This window comes from Rattus norvegicus, chromosome 19 (genome assembly GCF_021556685.1).
Source record: "Rattus norvegicus strain SHRSP/BbbUtx chromosome 19, alternate assembly SHRSP_T2T, whole genome shotgun sequence".
Classification (NCBI taxonomy): Eukaryota; Metazoa; Chordata; class Mammalia; order Rodentia; family Muridae; genus Rattus; species Rattus norvegicus.
This window is the reverse complement of record NC_141552.1, coordinates 60,241,022-60,261,037: the sequence shown is the minus strand read 5'-3', so window position 1 is coordinate 60,261,037 and position 20,016 is coordinate 60,241,022. Positions and strand designations below refer to the sequence as shown.

Here is a 20,016-nt window from a genome sequence, read left to right as displayed (position 1 = left end):
GAGTAGGGAGACTCTTGATTGCTGCTGCTGTTAGGGATGCCCTCAGCCAGGAGAGCAGCAAAAGGCTCGCACAAGCCGGCTTCCACACTCCACAACACATACAGGAATCAAAACAGCACAAGGACGCCTCGTGAATATGTACGAGAGTTCTCTATCTTTCGTAATTAAATAAGTTATAAAATGAAAAGATGCTTTGGGGTTGGGGACAGGGATCAGTCAGTAAAGTATTTAACTTGCAAGAGGCCCTGAGTTCAATCCTCAGGACTAGGGTTATAAGAGAAAAAGAAAGAAAGAAAGGAAGGAAGGAAGGAAGGAAAGAAGGGAGGGAGGGAGGGAGGGAGGGAGGAAGGGAGGGAGGGAGGGAAGAAGGAAGGGAGGGAGGGAGGGAGAAAGGAAGGAAGGAAGGAAGAAAGCCAAGCCAAGCCAAGCCAGGCCTGGTGCTGCCTGTGTATAATCCCAACACTAGGAGGTGGAAGCAGGCACACATTGGCTCATGTATGTGCAACACACACACACACACACACACACACACACACACACACACAGAGAGTTTGGGGAGAGCGGGAGAGAGGGAGAGAGGGAGAGAGCCATGGTGCTTGCCTTCCCATAGCCTAGCTGTGGAGGAGGGTAAGAGCTGAGCAGAGAGTCATTCGGGGGTTCAGAACATTCTGGAACAGACTGTGCTTCCTCCCCTGGCTGCATCTTGTCATCACCTGGTGAGAGTTTGCAAAGTGCTGTTCCTGGGCTGGGCTCCAGATCCACTGACTCAGAATCTCAGTGGAACCCGAGGCCAGTGTTTTAGGAACGTCTCTACAGTGCACAGCTGGAGCTGAGGAGACCATGATGGGGAAGAGACGTGAGTTTGACTGACACGGGGCTGCAGTTCCTGTGGGCCTGGGCCACATCACTCTGAGTCTCTTTCCCCATAGTTATGAAGGATATCAGAATCCTAAGACCTATTATCTTTTTCCTCTCTTCTAAGAAGGACTCTTTTTCTCTGTTCCATATTTCCAGGAGGTCCCATGACAGCCTGCCTGTTACTTTACGCTGCTGTCATGTCCACACACGTGTATCTGGGCCAGAATTATTTATCCCAATTTGTGAAAGCTACGTCCTTGTACATGTATCTGGGATACACTAAGGGCTCAGAGGGAAAACAAATTGCACTACTTTTTTTTCTCCAGAAAGTTCTGTTGATGATGCTGAGCTAGCAGGAGAGTAAATAATGTCACACATAACCTAAGGGGGCAGAGGCAATTGTGACTAACAAATATTGTAGGTGGTACGTCTTAGCTAGGGTTTTGGGGTGGAGTTATTTTTTGATAATGATTTATTCCATGTTCATCACCAAAGGAAGTCAGGACAGGAACTCAAGCAGGGCAGGAACCTGGAGGCAGGAGCTGATACAGAGGCCGTGGAGGGTGCTGCTTACTGGCTTGCTCCCCATAGCTTGTTCAATCTGCTTTCCTATAGAACCCAGGACCACCAGCCAGGATTGGCAGCCCCTACGATGGGATGGACCCTCCCCCATCAATCACTAATAAGGAAAATTAAGCTGCATCTTATGGGGGCATTTTCTCCATTGAGGGTCCCTCCTTTCAAATGACCCTAGTTTGTATGACGTAAGAGTAGCCAACACAAGGTCAGATCAGAAAAGTCAAAATACTGAGATGGCAAAAGCATGCATTAGTCCACACATTCAGTCGTTCATCCATCAGCTCCGTGAGTATGAGCCACCCCTGTCCAGCAGGAGCGTTCCACACTTCAGGTTCTACACTGCAGGCAAATGACACGTGTGGGAGGGCAGGAGCCAAGACAGCGGGCTTCCCCAAGGACTAGCCACTGAGCCAAGACCTAGAGGATGACTATGTGAAGCCCACCGGAGATGATGAGGGACAGTGGAAGATCTGGGCTATCACAGGTCTCCCAGCCTGGCCCCCACACAGAGGGCTCTGACCATGAGAGGGTTAAGCGTTGCGTCCTGTCGGGCTGGTGCCTGAAGGAGAGAATGACCCTCAGGAAAGGAAGGGAGGGGAGAGGAGAATTGTCATCAGGTCTTAAGGCATGGAGGCTGGAGATGCTGAGAGGAAATGAGAAGACTAAGAGGTTGGCCTTGTGCAAAAGCACCTGGTGCCAGGACCTTCCAGAGGTTGCTTGGTGTAATGTGGTCACTCATTCCTGAGCTACGTAGACCATCAAGAGGGCTCAGTGGTGTAAATGCCGTAGCCTCCAGGCCTGAGTTCAATCCCTGGGACTCAGATGCTGGAAGGAGAGAACTGACCCTCAAAAGTTGTCCTCTGATCACTGTGTGTGCACACACACACACACCACACCCCATCTCTACACACACCATACACACAGACCACACACACACACACACACACACACACACCACAAATACACATACACACATACATAGACCACACATACACACACACATATACACATATACACACCACACCCCATCTCCACACACCATACACACAGACCACACACACCACACACACAGACCACACACACACACCACAAATACACACACACATACACACACATACATACACAGACCCACATACACACACATACACATATACACATACACACAAACACACACAGAACACACACACATACAAATGCACACATACACACACATACACACACACAAACACACACACAGACCACAAATACACACATACACATACACATACACACACAAACACACACAGACCACACATACACACACATACACACATACACACACACAAACACACACACACACACAAACACACACACACACACACACACTATAAAAAAGTTTCCTGAGAGTCATGAACAGATATCTATCCAACCCAGATAGGACCATATGATTCTAGCTTGGCGAATCCATGATTTTAGGAGCATGGATGAGTCTCGGCTACATCTCAAAAAAAAAAAAAAGGCCCCAGCTCGCCCTGGTGGTATCAGGTACTCAGAGGGTTAGCCATCAGCCTCTACCAACCCCTGCCCCTTGGGAGGGAAGAAGAACGTGAGAGCTGGGGCTAATGGAGGGGGATTCATGCTCAGTGACCTAGTGTCTCAGTGACTTAGTGTCTGTACTCAGCATACACCACATCTCACCCCTCATAGCCAGTACTGCGCCCCGTGAGTGGTTGAGGAAGTCACCGAGGCCTCACCAATTTGTGTACCTGGGGTAGGGAATCATACTCTGTGATGGGGTGGAAAGTTTGAACATGGGAGCACCTCAGTAATGTGGGAAGGGGAGTGTGTGTCTCCCATTTTATGGGACAACCTATCCCACAGGATGGATTCATGAGGTTAACAGGTAAACAAGGAGAGCTGGGTTGATGGCTCACAGCCAATTGCTGGCCGTGCCAGCCTGAGGACCCAACTCAACTCCCCGAACATTTCAAAGCTGTGTGGGAAGCCAGGCGTGGTGGCGAACACCTTTAACCATATGGCACCTGGGAGGCAGAGGCAGGCAGATTTCTGTAAGTTCAAGGCCACCCTGGTCTACAGAGTGAGTTTCAGGATATCTGGTGGGCAGAGACAGGAGGATCCCTGGGGCTCATTGGCAACCCAGACGAACCAACTAGGTGAGCTCCAGACCAGTGAGACCCTGTCTCGAAAATGAAGTGGAATTATCACCTAAGATTGGCATCTGGCCTGCACCTGCATACACTCACTCATACATGAGCACATACTTATTGCTAAAATTCCTCCCATGGGGAATGTGGTGGTTTGAATATGCTTGGCCCAGGGAGCAGCACTACTAGGAGATGTGGCCTTGTGGGAGAAATTGTGTCGCTGTAGGGTGGGCTTGGGGACCCCTCCTCCTAGCTGCCTGGAAACTAGTCTTCTCCTGTCTGCCTTCAGATGAAGATGTAGAACTCTCAGCTCCTCCTGCACCATGCCTGCCTGGATGCTGCCATGTTCCTGCCTTGATGATAATGGACTGAACCTCTGAACCTGTAAGCCAGTCCCAGTTAAATGCTGTCCTTCTAAGAGTTGCCTTGGTCGTGGTGTCTGTTCATAGCGGCAAAAGACAGGAGAGACATCCACAATAGCAAACCCAGGAGCCATTCCAGCCAAGTTCCCCCGGGCAACCAATGAGTTTATCAGGGCTGACTTTTAGGGCAGGAAATTACAGTTACAGGAAGGAGGGTGGGTGACCTTAAAGCGGCCATCCTGGAAGACCTGCTGCCCTCAGCATGGATGATAGAGTCCCCTCCCCCAACCCTATTCCAACTCTAACCCCTACCCACATCCTTTTGCTCCTCTCAGAGATCTTGAGGCCTCACGCAGCTAGGGCAAAACTGCATAAAGCTTGTTGGGAGGGGTGGCTGGATACACAGGTGAGGGTATCACGATCCTCCCGGCCTCCTCCTTCCAAAATAGATGTAGATAGCCTCAGCTATGATCATCTTTTTGCCAGCAGATCAATCCTGAAGATGGTTCTCTCTCTCTCTCTCTCTCTCTCTCTCTCTCTCTCTCTCTCTCCCTCCCTCCCTCCCTCTCTCTGTCTCTCTCTCTGTCTCTGTCTCTGTCTCTCTCTCTCTCTCTCTCTCACACACACACACACACACACACACACACACACACACACACACACACACGAAGTAAAAGCTGAACTCAGCAGGCCACACAAGTTGTATTATAAAACAACCCCGCAGTCTTACTTTGCAACCTTGTATCTCTTGCGAGAAGTCCTTGCCCACTGCGAGCGAATACCACCCTCCCTGTGGGAGATAGTGTAATCATATCTAAATTACTTTGCAGTTTTCCAATTAAGTTAAGTTCTAGACCGTGCTGCTAATTAGCCAGGGTGATAAGCTGGGCAGATAAGGTCCACATCTTGGTTTTTAGGTTTAAAGGTGAAAGGCAAAGTCCCCACTGAGGCAGCAGCTGTCCTCATGGAAGGAGAACAGCATGCATGGCACATAGTGGGTGTTCAGTAGACACTGGTACACACGTGTCCGTAGCTGGTCATTCTGTGGCCACTGCACTAGAGTCTTTGAGAGTCCTTTACAGAGTACCACAAATGCCAGCTGAAAACCAGGAATCGACCCTCCATGCTGGAGGTCACAAGTTGGATATCCAAGTGTCAACGGGGCCATTGGTTTTCAGAGGGTTTGAAGGATTGTTCTTTCTGCTTCTCCTAGCTTCTGACACCTGCATGCGACCTTGATATTCTTCTGCATACAATATAAGGCTCTTACCTCTACCTCCATTTCTATGAGTCTGGACATGCTATTTCCTCAATGAACATCCTTCCATTCTTCCCTGTGTGTAGCTATGACCAAGTTTTGCTGTTAGGGCCCTGGTTGTGATACTGGTCATTCTACCGTTGTGCAGCTTCACCTCAACCTGATCGCATTACAAATCTGGTCCCAGATGATGTCACACTCCAAGGTGCCGCAGATCTTCCCTGAAGGACACGATTCAACCCACAACACCGAGGGAGCAAAGGCAGGGTAAAACTGGGAAAAGGCGATGGTAGATTGATGCTTGCTTTTAGTGTGCTTTTAGCTGCCCCTGGGCTTCCTCCTGCCCTCTTTGGAAGCTTGATAATACCTTCAAACCATGCGAAGATGGAAGGAAGTCACGCTGCTCTGAGGACAGGAAAGAAATCAGTCAGCTCTCGTGAGACTGGCGGGAACAGGCCAGTGTTAATGTTTTCCTGGGGAAAGCAAATGGGCACACGAGCCGGCAAGCGTTGAAGAGACATGACCTTTGTTGAGGAAACAGCACGTCCAAAGGCTGGGGAGGGATCGTGTGTGGCCTCCACCTTTGTGGAGGGTGACTGGGGTGGCTGTAATTTTTCTGGGTGCTGGAACACTGATGAGCAAGGCTTTGGTTCTGTGAGATTGTGACCCCTCCTATCAGTTCTGCCCCAACTGCCCACCTCCACCTTCGTCACATTCTGGAAGGGGGGGAGAACTGTGTATGTATGTATGTATGTATGTATGTATGTATGTATGTATGTATGTATGTATGTATTTATGTATTTATGTATGTATGTATATGGGTAAAGGCCAGAGGACAACCTTGGGTGTAATTTCTCAGGTGAAGAACAATTTGGTTTTTTTGAAACATGTCTATCTCCGGCCTGAAACTTGCTGATTTTGCAAGGCTACCTGGTCAGCAGGAGCCAGAGATCTGCCAGTCTCTGTATCCCTGACTGGGATTGCAAGCAATCCTCACCACACCCAAACCCTGCCTCATTCTGTGTGATCAGTCTTTCAAAGTTCAGGTTATCCTGTGAGATCTGGCAGCAAGCACTTGGGTCTTAATCACAAGAGGGCTGGTGAGATGGTTCAGCCACCAAGCCTGATGGCCTGAGCTTGATCGACAGTTAGGAGAGAGAAACTCCTGTATGTTGTCCTCTGACATCCACTCATGTGCTGTAACATGTACACGTACACACAAATTACATATACATGAACACACAGAGACTAAATGAAAGGTTGGAGAGAAACAACTCCTGTATATTGTCTTCTGACACCCACTCATGTGCTATAACATGTACATGTACACACAAATTACACATACATGTATACACACATGTACACATACATTAACACATAAAGACTAAAGGGAAGGTTGGAGAGAAATAACTGTACATCATCTTCTGACATCTACTCATGTGCTATAACATGCACACATATAAACAAATTACACATATACACATATGTGTAGGCATATGTACATAAACATGTACAGACTAAGTGAAGCGTTGGAGAGAAACAACTCCTATATGTATGTTGTCTTCTGACATCCACTCATATGCTATAACATGTACACTGACATACCTCTGTACACATACATGTACACACATGTATACATACATGTGCACACACATGTATACACACAGACTAAATAAAAGGCTGGAGAGAGACAATTCCTATAAGTTGTTTTCTGACATTCACTCATGCACTATGGCAAACACTTGCACACACACACACACACACACACACACACACACACACACACACACTAAAAGTCTGGAGAGATGGCTCAGCAGTTCAGAATACATTCTGTTCCCAGCACCCACAGGCTGGCTCACTACTGCCTGTAACTCAGTTTGAGGAAATCTGATGCCCTCTTTTGTCATGTGGTTCCCATGTGGCACACACACAAGTGCAAGCAAAACACTGAAGGCTCTGTTAGTGCCAGCTTCTCCTCAGTGACTTCCAAATGTTGAATTAACGAACACGGGAAGGTGCCCCAAGCATTGCCCAGCTGGGAAGCGTGCTTTCTAAGACCAGTCTGCCAGGGGATTGGTGGGATTGGTGGCACAAGCTATGGGGGAGTCAGGGTAGAGAATTAATTAGTTTAAATGGAGCATTGAGTTCATGGTGAGAATTACAAGGTGTTCAAGCCAGGTGGTCCTGCTGTCCCAGTGCTGGGAGTACGCCTGTGTGAACAGGTCACTCCCCTCCCTACCAGAAGTAAGCCTCAAGATGGAGATTTCTTCAGAGGTGAACCCATGAGATCCCAGCAGGGGCTAAGAAGTTCATCAAGGCAAAAGGATTATCAGTAACACAATGGTGTCATGCCAAGCAGGCACTGTGACATTACAAGTGGTCTTAGATGTTATGCGTAAGACATTGTGAACAGTGGCAAGAAGACACTAACGACACATTATCAAGCCCAGACAGTAGCTCGGTCTGGTTGGGGTGTTCCCTGGCTCCAAGGTGTGTATGAGGGAGTCACGTTGTATCATTTCCTTTCTCACTGCTGTGGCAAACCACATGACAGAAGTAACTTAAGGAAAGGCTCATGTTGGCTCACGGTCTGAAGGAACACAGTCCATCGTGACGGAGAGGACATGGCGGCAGGAGTATGAGGCAGCTGGTCACACGGCATCCACAGCCAGGAAGCAGAGAGAGTGGATGGATACTGGTACTCACCTCCTTTGTATTCACTCTGGGACATTTAGGGTGGGTCTTCCTTGATGTCAATTAACCAAATTTAGATCCCTTGAAGACACACCCAGAGGTTTGTCTTCTAGGTGATTCTAGACCTTGTCAAGTTGACACTACTGATCACACTCAAGGTAACAGCCCATTGACTTTGGCTGGTCATGTTTTTGTTCTCCCAAGAGATGCTGACTTCTTGTCCTGTCACACATGAGAAGGAGGCCAAGAGCTCCATCACTTGTCTGTAAAAGAGATCCTTGGGCAACACCATGGCAGCAACCATGACTACTATGATCCTTAACACCACAGAGAAGGCTTGCGGGTTATATCAGATGGAAATGGGACACAGACACGTGTCTGGGTAGCACCTTCCCTCAAGCAAACATGGTCACAAGGCCCCTCCCTGTGAAGCAAACATATTAGGGTGAAGGAAGAATTCAAGAGATTCTATGGCCAATAAACAGGTGTCTGTGGAGGGTCTGCAAGTGGTTTCTGGGTCTCCTCCCACATAGGTTGCTTGCAGTAGATCCTTGCCTGTGTTGGTGTCATTGGAACCCAAGCTGAAATGAGTATCATCCCCAGAACGGAACACTGGTGCTGCAGGGTGCACATATTATAGTGGTTCTTTCTGTGTTGTTGTGTTTGCACATGCACACACGTGTGGAGACCAGAGAGCACATTTGGGTGCTGCCCCCCACACCCACCTTTTTCTCTTTAGAACAGGCTAGAGTTCTCTTACTGACCTGGAGCTCACAAAGTTGGCTAGGATGGCCGGCCAGTGAGCCCCAGGCATCTGCCTGTTTCCACCTCTTCAGAGTTGGGACTATACTCATGTAGCATCATGCCTGCCTTTTCTACACAGGCACTGGGGCCCAAGCTCAGTCCTCATGCTCATTGGCAAGGCACTTAACCGACTGAGCCGCCTCCCCAACACCTCATTAGAGTTCTTTTTAATGGACCCACGCTCTGTTTAGACAAAACGAGCTGCCTTCCTGCCCCTGTGCTGCTGAGCCCTCCTACAGGCTCAGATGGCTGACCAGGTCAATAGCAGTATGCTCACATACTGGGTTGTTTGTGTCCTGGCTCCTAGATATGTGGCTTACACAGACACGGAGGCTAAGGGACATTGAGAGCTGCTGAATTCACCAAGAGGAATCCCCAGGCTGGCAACTTACACTTTATCAGAATTTAAAGAATTTGAAAATGGGAGTTAGCCTGCAGATTCTCACGTGTCCTCTGAGGCCACCAAGCTCATCTCATTAGAAGTATAAACTAAGCCCTTACCCAGGAGATACACTATCATTGCGTGCAGCCTTTCCCATGGTTTACTGATGGAAGTCACTAGAAGTTTGGCCTCTGCAGATAACAGGGCAGTTCTGCCCAGGCTGCATTCCAGCCCCTGAGTCATCCAGTGACACCATATCCTGTCCTGCTCCCAACTCTGTCCCTCTTCTATCTGGCAGCTCTGCTCCTCGGGGCTCGGAAAGGTTTGCAGAAATGGGGGTGAAGGGGAAAGATCAGCCTCAGAAACTGAAAGTCGGGGCCAAGAGGACACCCATCAAATCCTGCAATGGGCCAGTCCTGGGATAAATATGATTAAAGGAACTCTGTCTCATCCCCTGAAGAACTCACAGAGAAATACAGCCTGAGTGTTCCCTAGCTGAAGAGGGAGAAAGTGAGGTCTATCCCCATAAAGTTTGCAGGGACTTAAAAAGAGCAGTATGAGGTGTGTCCAACCAGTGGCCTGGACCACAGGTGCCCAAGAATAGCTAGGAAGATAGCCCAACATAGAATCATAAGCTTTGGGGCTGGCAAGATGGTTCAGTAGGCAAAGGAGCTTGCTGCTCAAGCCTGATGACCTGAGATCGATTCCCTGGAACTCATGTAAAGGTGGAACTAACTTCACAAAGTTGTCCTCTGACCTGTAGATATGTGAGGTGGCGTGTACACCCTGCCGCTGCCGCTGCCTCCATTACTACTAAATTTAGGGTCTCCAGGATGGTTCAGTTCCTGGAGGGAACTTTCCACCAAGCCTGATAACCTGAATTCATTTCCCAGGGACCCACAAGGAGAGCACCAACTCCCCCTGTGTGCATGCAAAGCAAATAATAAATGAACATAAAAAGTACACAAGTCAGAGCTGGAGAGATGGCTCAGTCAATTAAGAGCACTGACTGTTCTTCCAGAGGTCCCGAGTTCGACTCCCAGCACCCACAGAGCAACTCAGAACTGTCTGGAACTCCAAGATCTGACATCTTCACACAGACATATGAGCAGGCAAAATGCTAATGCATATAAAATAGAAAGTATTTATAAAAAAAGTAAACAAGTCTTAAAAATGTAAACTCGTGGGGTTGGGGATTTAGCTCAGTGGTAGAGCGCTTGCTTAGGAAGCGCAAGGCCCTCGGTTCGGTCCCCAGCTCCGAAAAAAAGAACCAAAAAAAAAAAAAAAAAAAGTAAACTCGTTTAAAGTATTAAAGTATTTACGATTTTTTTTTGCAGTACTTTTTTTTTCTTTTTTTTTTTTTCCGGGACTGGGGACCGAACCCAGGACCTTGCACTTCCTAGGTAAGCGCTCTACCAATTTGCAGTACTTTTGTGACAGCTGTGAAGTCCGTCCTGGGAACTTTGTGGTTTTTTGCTCTGTTTTTGCTCTGGAGAGTGAACCCAGGGCCTTCCACTCACTAGGCAAGCAAGCAGTTCCAAGTGAGTGTGAGCTTTGTAGACTAGAGAGTCACGCTACACCAAAAGGTCATATGTGCCTATGAGTACACACTATGACATGTGTGAGCCCAGAGAGCGTGACACTCGGTGAGACAAGCCAGATGAGGCACGTGACAGACTGGAATATTCCGTTTGTACGAAACGTCCAGAATGGGCAAATCTAGAGGCAAAAAAGTGTAGATTTGTCATCGCCAACTTGAGGTGCAGAGACTGGAGATAAAAGGTGATAATTACAGATGAAGCTGGGGAGAGATTGGTCGGAGAACTCCCTGCCAGAGAAACAACAGGGCCTGAGCTCTAGCCCCTACACCCACGTCAGAGCCAAGGCAGTGACATGTGTGTCTGTAATCCCAGCACTGGGAAGACGGGAGGATTCCTGGTGGTCACTGGCCAGCCAGTTTAGCTAGCTAGTGAGCCTCAAGTTCAGTGAGAGAGCCTGTCTCAGAAACTGAAGTAGGAGGCTGGAGAGACGGTTCAGTGAGTAAAGGCTCACACGGTGGAAGGGAGAACTGACTTACCAAGTTGTTCTCTGCTCAAGCCCGAAGAGTGGGGTCTGAAACCCATGGAGAGGGGACTGACCCCTCCACACACTCAGACACACACAGAGACACACACACACAGAGAGACACAGACACACACACACACACAAAGACACAGACACACACATAGAGAGATACATACAGAGACACAGATACACAGAGACACACAGATACACACAAACACACACAGAGACACAGACACACACAGAGACACAGACACAGACACACAGAGACACAGACACAGACACAGACACAGACAGACACACATACACAGAGGCACAGACACACACATAGAGAGATGCACACAGAGACACAGACATACACATAGAGAGATACACACAGAGACACAGACACACACAGAGACACACAGATACACACAAACACACAGAGAGACACACACAGAGACACACAGACATAGACACACACAGAGACACAGACACACACATAGATGCACACAGAGACACAAAGACACACATAGACACACAGATACACACAAACACACACAGAGACATAGACACATACAGAGACATAGACACACCTAGACATACAGAGAGCCACAGACACACAGACACACACAGAGCCACAAATGCACACAGAGACATAGGCACACACAGACATACATAGACACATAGAGACACACAAAGACACACACAAACATATACAGACACACATAGATACACACAGAGTCAGACAGACAGACACACACACACATACATGTAGGGGTGTAACAACATATTTTTTAAGGTGGGAAATGGACAGCAGAAGCCTGCAGAAAACTTGTCCCTTCCTCCCATCTTGCCATAGGATTGTGTGTTATGTCTTGCTAGAATCTTGCTGTGCTGAGATTAAATACGCACGCCTCCACATCTGGACTATTACAAGGGTTCTGGGCCCAAACTCAGGCTCGTGTGGTTTGAGTTTTTACACACTGAGTCATCTCTCCAGTCTCAGGAAGTAGTTTTTGAATCAAGCCTTGAAGGAGAAGTGGGCCGGATGGACTGGCGTATTCTCTGAAGCCAGACTAGACAGAGCCTTGTGTGCAAAGATAAAGCCCTTGCGTTTTGCCACAGACCCTGGACACGCTCCAGATGGTCTGGGCGATAGCTGAGGATGAATAGGTTATAAAACTTATTTGATGGCACGAAATACATTTTGTGGGGATGCTTTATCCTCCGGTCAGCACAATGATGGCATGATGTGTCAGAAGGGGACCTGCCTGTCCCATCAGACAGGGGAAGACAGTTATCGCCTGGGCGCAGGTGGCCTTCCACACAATAGAACTGCATGTGGTACCACTCTGTACGCGAGCCATCCCATAACTAACTTCTACGCTAGTTATATCACAAGCCTCCCACATGCTGACTGCCCAAAGAGAAGAAGAAGAAAAGAATAGTAAAGAATTTATCAAACAGGTATCATAGCAACTTTATCTTTCTCTAGAAGAAATTTGAACATGAACTGGTTTTCAGACAGCCATTGAACAAAGAGTTGGATGAAGCCAAAACACAGACACATTCACCCTGTGCGTTTTGTCCCATAAACAAAAGAGTGATTATTTGGTGCAATGAGGGAAAGGAAGATGGATGGCGGGTGGCTATGTGGATGGCAGCATATGAAGGACCGATCTCCATCCTGCAGCCCCGGCAGTGGTCCCAGGATGAGCATGGTAGGCTTGGTGCTTCTGTGGCTTACACTGAGCACTGGGGCCACGGTGGCTAAGTCAGAAGGACGCGGTCTCTGCTCAAGGAGCCAGGTGCTCTTCAGAGACACTTGCTATGAGTTTGTGCCGCTGGAACACACCTTCCACGGTGCCCAGGGCTGGTGTGAACGGCGCGGAGGTCATCTGGTCTTCATTCCTGGTGAAGACACCCAGCAGTTCCTGCAGAGACACGTTACCCAGGACAGAGAATGGTGGATCGGGCTCACGGGAGGCTCGGCGCACAACGGCACTACGGGAGGTAGGTGCCGCATAGCTGGGTCTAACGGGAAGCATGTGATAAAAATTCTTATCACTACGTCTTACCCAGAACCCCATGGGGCAAATCAACATGTCCTAATTTTCATGGCAAAGAGACCATTAGTTGTTTGGTGGACCGGGTAAAAATAATTCATGTATAGTAACTAGCAGAAGGGGGAGTCTAAAAAATATGCTTCTATTCTTCCAGTTTCCACTGCAGTCCATGCTCTCTGTGGTGTGGTGCCTCTGTGTGTACATTCTGAGGGCAAACCTCCCCTGGGAGGTTGCAAAGTCTCACAGCTGAACAGTTCCAACCACCTTCTTGGGCTCTAGAAACTTCTGGAGCAATGCAAGCCACTTCAATATGAACTCAACCCATGCCCTGAGTCGTCTCCCCATGAGCATCAGGGAACACTCAGGGCTCTACATTTTGCTACTCCCAGCTCGGTAGCACCACCTTTTATGGGTTCTCCAAGATGGTGTCCAGTTAAGTCTGAGCATTTGAAACTAATGGTGAGGACGAATCGGTTCTCTGGTGTGGGGAAGAGAGCAATCGACAGAGCACCTATAGCACAGGAATTGTTGAGTTCGGGCTCCCCTTAAGGGAGGGTAAGAGAGGACTCCTGCCAAGCCCTGCTACACTTGATTCCATTCAGGCTCTGGGATCTGGCTGGACACCTCGAATGTGAACTACAGCAACTGGCAGGAAGGGCAAGCCGCGCCCGCCCCGGGGGCCTGCGGCTACATCGGGAGTGGTCCTTCATCCCAGTGGGCTGCCCTAGAGGATTGCGCACAGACCTTTGCCTTCATCTGCGAGTTTGGTGAGCTGGTCTGCTGGGGCTCCCTCCCTGCGCCACCTTCTCTCCCTGCCTCCTGTTCCCCTTTCTCCTCCCCTCTGTCCTCATCTCTCTAACCCCTCTTTATTGACCACCCGCCCCCCCCCCGGTCTCTGCAGGTTTCTTGTAGTCTTTCTGTCCTCCTAACTGTATCTCCATGTCTCTTGGTGGGTCTCCTCCTTCTCCTCTCTTCCCCATCTGTCTCTCTGGGTCCCTCATCTTCCTGTTCAGGCGCCTTGCCTGTAGACTTCTTCTGATACTATCTGGCTTGTTTGGGACTTTCTCCCTTTCCATCTCTTGATGCTTCCCTCTCTCCACCCCCATCCCCTGTTCCCCAGGCTCTGCCTGTATGACGCTCAGTATCTCTCCATGTCTCTTTCCTCCTCTCCAGCTGGCCCCATTCCAGCCTGGTGTCTCAGAGTCCTAGCCCAGTACTTCCCCGATCAGTGTAGGTTCCTAAGTTGTCACCTTCCTCTGTTGCAGGGGTCGGCCACAGTCTGGCTTGTGAGGGCCACAACATCACCATGCACTGCGACTCAGGAGAGGCCATCCTAGTCCAAGATGCTTTCTATGGGCGCCAGACCCCCTATTTGTGCACCCGGGGCGTCTGGCCTCCCCCAGACCTGGAGGGAGACTGTGGCTGGGTCAGCGTCAAGGATGAGGTGGCAGGTAGGACCCCAGGGCCCCACAGCTCTGGCTGGATCAGAGAGCACTTGCTGATCTTCTATCTGCATTAGAGGGTTCTGGAAAATTCTGATACTCTTCAGATATGACCTGGGCCCCCTCCATGTGGGGACCCAACCAATCTCTGTCCACATCACCAAGCTCTTGACCAGGACACTGAGGCAGGTTCACCAAGGTCATCAAAGCCAACTCCTGCGGCAGGAAGTCTTCTAATCTCCCCCTCCTGAGTGTAGAGAACATCAACTTGGTTAACCCAATTTTTAAAATTACAAAACAGTTCAAATCTACAGGCAAAAGTAAAGAAAGTTGGATTGTGCGGCTTATGTCTGTGATCCTTGAACTTAGGATATGAAGGAAAGAGGGTCAGGAGTTCGAGGCCACCCTTAACTACCTAGAAAGTTTGGGAACAGCCTGTGCTACACGGGGCCTGGTCTCACATAAGCCAGAATATTGTGACAAACTCCAAACAGCCACTATCCACCTTCGTTAGCTCTTAATACAATGTGACATTGTAGCATTAGCTTTAGATTTATTCATAAAGAACTGAATATGGTACCACAGGGCTCCCACCCTGCCTGTTACTGCTGGAAACACTGTGTCCACTGAGGCGCACTGGGTCCTCAGTTCTGCCTTCTTTCTGCGCATGCCTAAGCCTTGAGTGATCTTGGCTATGTAAATGGTGCTCTTTCCTGCGTCATCCGGCAGCTTAAAATTGTTTGGAGCCATGTGGTCCCTCTTGGCTCATGCTGTTCTAGTTTATTTAGTTTGCCTCTCATACAATGCTCCCCCCCCCAGGTATAGCCAGACGACAACCTTAGGTGTCATCTCTCGGGGTTCATCTACCTTGTTACTCTTGAGATGGGGGGTCTCACTGGAGTGGAACTCATTTAGACGAGGTTAGACTAGACAAGCAAGCCAATGAGCCTCAGGGGTCTGCCTGTCTCCACTCCCCCAGTGCTCGGATTATACATCTGACCACTATACCCACTTTTCTACCTGGGTTCACCCTGCTTTTCTACCTGGGTTCTGGGGTTGAACTTGCGTCTGTGTGTTGGTGTGGTAGGCGCTTTATCGACAGTGTCATCTCCCCAGCCCTTAGAGCAGACATTTCTGATGCTATTCCCTAGTTATGTGGTGGTTTCCCTTGGGCTCCTCCCACCCCCTTTCAATCAGATAAAATCTCCTTTGACCAGTTCTTGCTCCATCAAAGGACTCAGTTTCAGGGACTACCGGGGCTTCCTGGGGTCTCCTGTGAAGACTCCAGAATCTTCCTGGATCCAGGACCTCAGGGAATCTGTTTGTTGCAGTCACCACTGTTCAGACACAATGGACCAGGAAAGGTTTCAGCTCCTCAACTAATGAGGACACAATGTTGCATGCCCAGTCCTGGAGCCCAGGACCATGGGTTCAACCTCCCTGATGTGCCTGTTAGCGTTTCCTCTCAGAGGTCTCTCTCTAACCGAAGACCTGTGAGGAGTGGAGGAGTGTGGGGTGCAGAGTACTCTCCGTGGCTCCTCCCCCTAAGGAGAGCAAGTCACTTCTCCCTTGGAACTCTTCCTTGCCCACACCTCTTTGTCCCACGTGTTCACCACAGTGTCCTTGCTCCCCTGGAACTGGTGTAGGGGGAGGAAATACTGAAGTCAGCTTGTAGTTCTCAACATCTCTCTTCTGAGTTCCAGACTCCTGTGCTGGGTCCTCCAAGATAGAAGGGCCTCAGTTGGACGAGCTGAGGGTGGAGGCTTCCTCACCCAGCATGCTAAAGCTGGGCTGGCTGCTTCCTCAACAGTCAGCTGTAAGTTTTGGAAACAGGGTCAGCACACCCCAGGGAGCACATTGGAAGGGAAAGGGCGAGAAAACCTGGCAGGCCCTCAACATCTGATTGTATCGGAGTGCCTGATCACTCAATCACCAAGTGGCCAATAAACATTTATTGAGGACCAATAGTGCTAGGCGCTACCCTGGGCTCTGTAGAGATAGGATGAATCAAGTGTCTGCTTTAGAAGAGCTCAGAGTCCAGTGAGGAGACAGATAAACGTTGCCGCAGGAGGGGGCAAAAGGCACCATGCATTTATTCAGTAAAGCGTGGTAGATTTACCATGTGTCGGCCCTGTGTGTGTGTGTGTGTGTGTGTGTGTGTGTGCGCGCGCGCGCGCACATGCGCGCGCGTGCATGTGCACAGGGGAGACCCAACAGTGTGCAGAACATTTAAAATACTCCCCAGGCCTTCGGAGACCTCCATCTAGTACTGTGGATGCCCACAGAAGCATGTAGCCAGATGGCGGGCGGTCACCAACTAGGCCTCACTGTGCTAAGGTATTATGCTGAGAGCTGGGCGTGTAGCCGACTACAGACAGCCTGCCTGGCATGTGGGAGGTCTTAGGTTTAATTCTCAGAAACCCCCACACCCCCAAAAGCCACAATTGAAGGAATTAATGTTTCGAGTTGGAGGCAGTGGCCTATACCGACAGTCCCAGCAACTCGGGAAGTGGAGAGGAGATTGTTTGAGGTCAAAGACTAAGGACAGCCTAAAGGGCAGAATGAGACTCCACCCACAATGCTCCAAAACTAGAGATCAGTCAGCTGTAACGTGTACCCCTTTAACCTCAGCACTTGGAAGGCAAAGGCAGGTGGATATCTCTGAGTTCAAGACTAGCCTGATCTACATGGAGTTCTGTTTCAGTTTTCTAGTGAGGCTTTTTTTTTTTTAAAGCGTAGAAAGAAAGGAAGTGGGAAAGAAAGGAAGGGGATGAGGGAGGGAGAGGAGGGGGAAGGAACAGAGGGGAAGAAAAGTGAAAGAAGGAAAGAGAGGGAGGAGACAATCTGTCAGTCATCAATGGTCAATCGTGTTAGGTCATTAAACAGGGAGGTTTAGTCCTGGAAGACCTGAGAAACCAAACAGCCCTTACAGTACCCTAATCCCTAGAACTGTGGGGGGCGGGTGGGGAATGAGATGGGGTTCAAAAAGCCACTCACGAGGCACAGGGGTGTCTCAGGTATGCTTAAGACCACCAGTCACCTGACTTGGGGATGGAAATCCCCCACCCTCAACTCAATCTCTAGGATTGTCTAGTTGAGAACAATGAAAACCCGTGAGGCCCTCTAGGCAGGGGACTCTCTCCTCAAGGAAACGGAAGAGAGCTGGGGAGGAGAAGCCAGCAAGTGGACACTGCTGTGGCCTAGAGAGTCCACATTGAGGATGAAGAGAAACTTGAAGCATCCGAGGACTGGACTCTGCCTCAGAAGTGGTATTGGCCCCAGTCTTTCCCAGAACCCCGAGAAGGGAAAGCAGCCGGTCCAGCCCACCCAGATATCTGACCTTTAGAACGGAAGGACAAGAGCCCGTGCTGCTCTGAGCCACTGTTGGAGCAGCTGGAGATGAACACGTGTCCTCCACACGTGCTGGGGCCCGGGTGTCTGGGAAGTGAGATTGTGATGTGGAACGGAGTCCGGTGAGGGGACACGTGGGGCGGGGACAGGGGCCCACAGAGGAGATGGGAAGTAAGAGACCACCAGGAAAGGGGCAGGTTGGGGGTTTGGGGAAGGGGGAAGGAAGGGGTTGCAAAATCCTACAGGAAGAGGGGTTTGGTGGTATAGGAAACTCCAGAGCGCACGGTGTGGCTCTAGTGCACAGGGCGACAGGAAGTCCATCCAAGGAAGCCTGGGCTTTTCTTGCTGAGAAGAGGTGGAGGCAGCGGGGAGAGCTGGGATTTGGTTTTAAAGGCACCCGAGTTGCTGTGAGTGCCTGTGTACGCTAGAACACAAACAGGGAGCCTGGTACCCGAAACCTAGGTGGGAGATGCAGGTGGTACCCTTGAGAAGATTCTAGAAGCAAACCTGGTGGTATTGCTCCCTGGTGAGAGAGTTCAGGATGGTGTGATGTCCCTGGCCTGGACCACTCTGTGTCTGAAAGGCTGAAAGAGAGACTGAGGGATGAAGGGAAAGAAAGGGGGAGCAGGGTCCCAGGCTTGTCAGAACGGAGGTTTTGAATAACAGACATCCACTGTCTAATGGTTACAGAGGTCAGAGCCCAAGATCAGATATCAGGAGGGCCACGCTCCCTCACCGTGTGTGAGAGAGGGCTTCCGGTATCCCTTCGTGTCCTTGGCTTATGGAAGCGTCAGTCTCTGTTTCTGTTTCTACAAGCTGGATATGAGAGAGTATCATTGGTCCCTGGGAACCATCAACCCCACGTTTGATAGCAGCATAGCAAACAGAGAAGAAGGGTGGAGCCTATACCCAGGATGGTGTTTGGGGACTGGGGAAGTAATGTTTACTGCTGGCTGAACAAGGACGCAGGCATTTTACTATGTCACAGCTTAGAGCAAGCATGGGCGGTCTTCCTGTCGTCTTAGCTCAGGACCTGTAGGTGTCAACAGGCGTTGATGGGTGGGTGCTGAGTATCTGAGTGGATAAAGTAACATCCATGATGCTCTGCTGAGTGTATGTCCTCTTCTCTCTCACGTCGTTCCTATCTACGTGCAATGTGGATGTCTCCCAGGCCAGTGTCAGGGGCTGCAGGCATGCCAGGTTGCGGCAGATGGGACCTACTTTGGAGACCCGTGCCCCACTAGGGGCAGCTACCTGTGGGTGCAGTACCGGTGTCTGGAAGGTGAGTCTCCAACTGGGTGGGCAAGGGAATTTCCTTGTTTCTGTTGTATGTCAGCTTGAAATTCTCCTCCCCAGGTGACAATTCCCCTCCAACAGCTTCCCTGTAGACAGACATCCAGACACCCTTGCCTCCTGGCCTGCTCTCTTGGAGCTCTGTGTGTGTATGTGTGTGTGTGTGTGTGTGTGTGTGTGTGTGTGTGTGTGCCACACACAATTTCTTTTTTTTAAAATTTATTTATTCTTTTATGAGTATACCATTGCTGTCTTCAGACACAGCAGAAGACGGCATCAGATCCCATTACAGATGGTTGTGAGCCACCATGTGGTTGCTGGGACTTGAACTCAGGACCTCTGGAAGAGCAGTCAGTGCTCTTAACCACTGGGCCATTTCTCCAGCCCCCACAATTTCTTTTAAAATTGAATTTAAAAGTATATATATAAATATATATATATGAATGAATGATTTGCCTGTTTGTATGTTTGTATGTGTGGGTGAAACACGCATGTGGTGTCTGCAGAGGTCAGAAGAGGGTGACAGATCCCCTAGAATTGGAGTTACAGATGCTGTGGGCCTCCACAAGCGGGCTGGGAACCGAACCCAGATCCTCTGCAAGAGCACACCAAACCACCATCTCTCCAGCCCTAAGATCAAAACCTAAAAGTCATGAATTAGCCCGCATTATCACAATTTGTAAAAACGTCATGATAAAGAAGGGAGAGTCCTTCCCTTCAACGTGACACTCCCCCATTCC

The 20,016-nt window shown here is 49.5% G+C and overlaps 2 protein-coding genes across 2 annotated transcripts in view; one reads left to right on the top strand and one right to left on the bottom strand.

Annotated features, from left to right (window-relative positions):
- Positions 1-4,709, bottom strand: part of Bco1 (beta-carotene oxygenase 1) — a 42,703-nt gene extending 37,994 nt beyond the window's left edge. Inside the window, exons 1-2 of the mRNA XM_087593764.1 lie at positions 4,674-4,709; positions 2,128-2,262 (exon numbers count right to left, since the gene is read on the bottom strand). Coding sequence (XP_087449890.1) covers positions 2,128-2,176 — 49 coding nt within the window. The 5' untranslated portion in view covers positions 2,177-2,262; positions 4,674-4,709. The remainder of the gene's footprint in view (positions 1-2,127; positions 2,263-4,673) is intronic.
- A 7,445-nt stretch (positions 4,710-12,154) lies between these two features.
- Pkd1l2 (polycystin 1 like 2) overlaps positions 12,155-20,016 on the top strand; it is an 86,655-nt gene continuing 78,793 nt past the window's right edge. Inside the window, exons 1-4 of the mRNA XM_087596671.1 lie at positions 12,155-13,137; positions 13,793-13,957; positions 14,456-14,641; positions 19,155-19,265. Coding sequence (XP_087452797.1) covers positions 12,744-13,137; positions 13,793-13,957; positions 14,456-14,641; positions 19,155-19,265 — 856 coding nt within the window. The 5' untranslated portion in view covers positions 12,155-12,743. The remainder of the gene's footprint in view (positions 13,138-13,792; positions 13,958-14,455; positions 14,642-19,154; positions 19,266-20,016) is intronic.